Below are 2,467 nucleotides of genomic sequence, written 5' to 3' on the forward strand. Positions count from 1 at the left end.
ATGTTGTTTGCCGCCGTTTCATTCCATTTCTGCTTCAGAGATTCTAATGTTGAAAGTGTGGAAGCTTTCTTCGGCAGCACCAACAAGTATTTCATGAGCCATCGGATCCTAGCAGAAGCCGTGGTGAGTCACAAAGACTATGAAGAGAAAGAAAACAGTGTTGGTAATATAATACTTTTGATGTACTTTTTATATCACCAGGTGGCGAGCTAGCAGAATCGTTTGCACGGCGGGCAAAATGCTTTGCGGCATTTCGTCCGTCTTTACGGTCTGAGTTCAAATTCCATCGAGGTTGACTTTGCCTTTCATCCTTTCAGGGTCGATCAAATAAGTACCAGGTGAGTACCGGGGTCAACCTCCCTCAAAAAATTTCAGGCCTTGTGCCTACAGCAGAAAATATCGTTATTATAACTAAGGAGGCGAGCTGGCAGAGTCATTAGCACGGCGGACAAAATGCGTTGCGGCACTTCGTCCGTCTTTGCGTTCCGAGTTCGAATGCCGTTGAGGTCGACTTTACCCCTAACCCTTTCAGGGTCGATCAAATAAGAACCACTTGAGCACTAGGGTCGATGTAATCGACTTCTCCCTTCCCCGGAACATGCTGACCTTATGCCAAAATTTGAAGCCAATATGTTTTTACTACCATCAGGCGACGAGCTGGCAGAATCGTTAGCCCGCCAGGTAAAAATGCTTAGTGGCATTTCGCCTGTCTTTTCGTTCTGGGTTGAAGTTCCGCCGAGGTAGACTTCGCTTTCTTAACCTTTGTGGGGTCGATAAAATAAATACCAGTCAAACACTGGGTTCGATGAACTTCCTTTACCAAAATTTTCAGACTTTGTGTCTATAGTGGAAAGAATCATTTTAAATCCGTTATTAAATCTTTGTTATTTGAATTTCCTGAATAGCAAATATCTGAAGTATAGCGTTGTTTCATACTTTCAGTTAATGATATTGCTGTGATCAAACTGAGCAAGGCAGTACCTGTATCGGATTGTCTTAGACCCATCGAGATGGCCACCTCTGAAGATGAATTCGTTGGAGATTGTCATATCGCAGGATGGGGCAAATCTTCAGGTAAGTAGACAGCACCAAAGGCACTTTTTAACTCTGTCCCCAATTGTCATCAATATTGTTGTTGTTGTTGTTGATAATGTTGTTGTTGTTATCGTTGCTCTTAGGGGTTGCTTGATTGTGTTCCAGTCGTGACAATCACGACGATATCGAATGACAACGTGGAGAGCCCCTCATTTTGTCGTTATCATTGCTGTTGTTTTTTAAACGTGTTCTAAGGCATCCCAGTCGTGACCATCACGTCTTTATTTTAAGATGGCGGTGTGTCTGATTTGGAGAACATTTCACAGCTATTGCTAACACCGTTAAGTAACCTCGGAGATGATCCCTCAATATCTCTCTGCTGCTGCTGCTGTTGCTGTTGTTGTTGTTGTTGTTGTTGTTGTTGTTGTTGTTGCAGAAACATTAGCATTCTATTAAGGAAAAAGACAGGTTTTATTCTTGTGATTGTATCCCCTACTCAAGTGGGTTGGTTTTAATTGATATTGGGTAATTGACACGTCCTCTAGTGGTGGAAATAATTTTTATAAATCTAGAGTTCATGTTGTATGCTGATATACCTGCATTTGTCTATTTTGTTCATATACATGCTACTGGTTACTTTGAGTTATTTCCCTTAGCTCATTTTTGTTTAAATGATGCAAATTACTTACTCCATAAATGTGATCTACTCTATTTATATAAACCTAAGTTCCTTTTAGAGCTAACATTGGACAACTGCCGTGCTGATGACGGCAATCGAACCAAAAACGCATACCCACGACTGTTCTCTTATTTCCAGACAGTAAACCTGTTTTTTTTTTTAACGGCATGTCAACTTTGATGAATACTTGATTCTTATGATTATTTCCCATTCTCAAATAGACCTGGTCTTATTTACCATTTAATAACCACCATACATTCTCTGGAAGCGCAGATAGCTTTAATAAATCGAAAACTTATATGGTATCCCATATAGCTGTGTTAGTCTCTGTTGTTCAATTATATGCCACTCTTCACGCTGTTATTTTGTCTTGGCTCATTTTCGTTTTCGTTAGCCACAAAACCTTTTTCTATTTTCTTTCCCTGTTTATTTCTGTGTTCCTTTCTGTCGAAGAGCGTAGGCTCGAAACGTAAAAGACTTTCTCACTTCCCGAGCGTTAAACTAATACATCTTCGCTTTTTGTTTTTTTATAAATTCTCACTATATATATATATATAGTTATGACTTCGCCAATACGCAAAGATAATTGATAAACAGACATTAATTTCATAACCAAGGCCTTTTAAGTTTACTTTTTATTTATTAATTTGATCGTCTATGTTACATCAGAAAATGACATTTTTCGGTTATAAATTGCAGAAAATTTGTACCGAGACTGTCAAATTTTTTTGATTAATTTCGTATATTTATCGT

At 38.9% G+C, this 2,467-nt stretch overlaps 1 protein-coding gene across 1 annotated transcript in view; it reads left to right on the forward strand.

Moving 5' to 3' along the window:
* LOC106872870 (trypsin alpha-3) overlaps positions 1 to 2,467 on the forward strand; it is a 23,319-nt gene that overhangs the window by 8,056 nt on the left and 12,796 nt on the right. Inside the window, exons 3-4 of the mRNA XM_052977235.1 lie at positions 39 to 163; positions 943 to 1,074. Coding sequence (XP_052833195.1) covers positions 39 to 163; positions 943 to 1,074 — 257 coding nt within the window. The remainder of the gene's footprint in view (positions 1 to 38; positions 164 to 942; positions 1,075 to 2,467) is intronic.

Source organism: Octopus bimaculoides, chromosome 27, assembly GCF_001194135.2.
Source record: "Octopus bimaculoides isolate UCB-OBI-ISO-001 chromosome 27, ASM119413v2, whole genome shotgun sequence".
Lineage (NCBI taxonomy): Eukaryota > Metazoa > Mollusca > Cephalopoda > Octopoda > Octopodidae > Octopus > Octopus bimaculoides.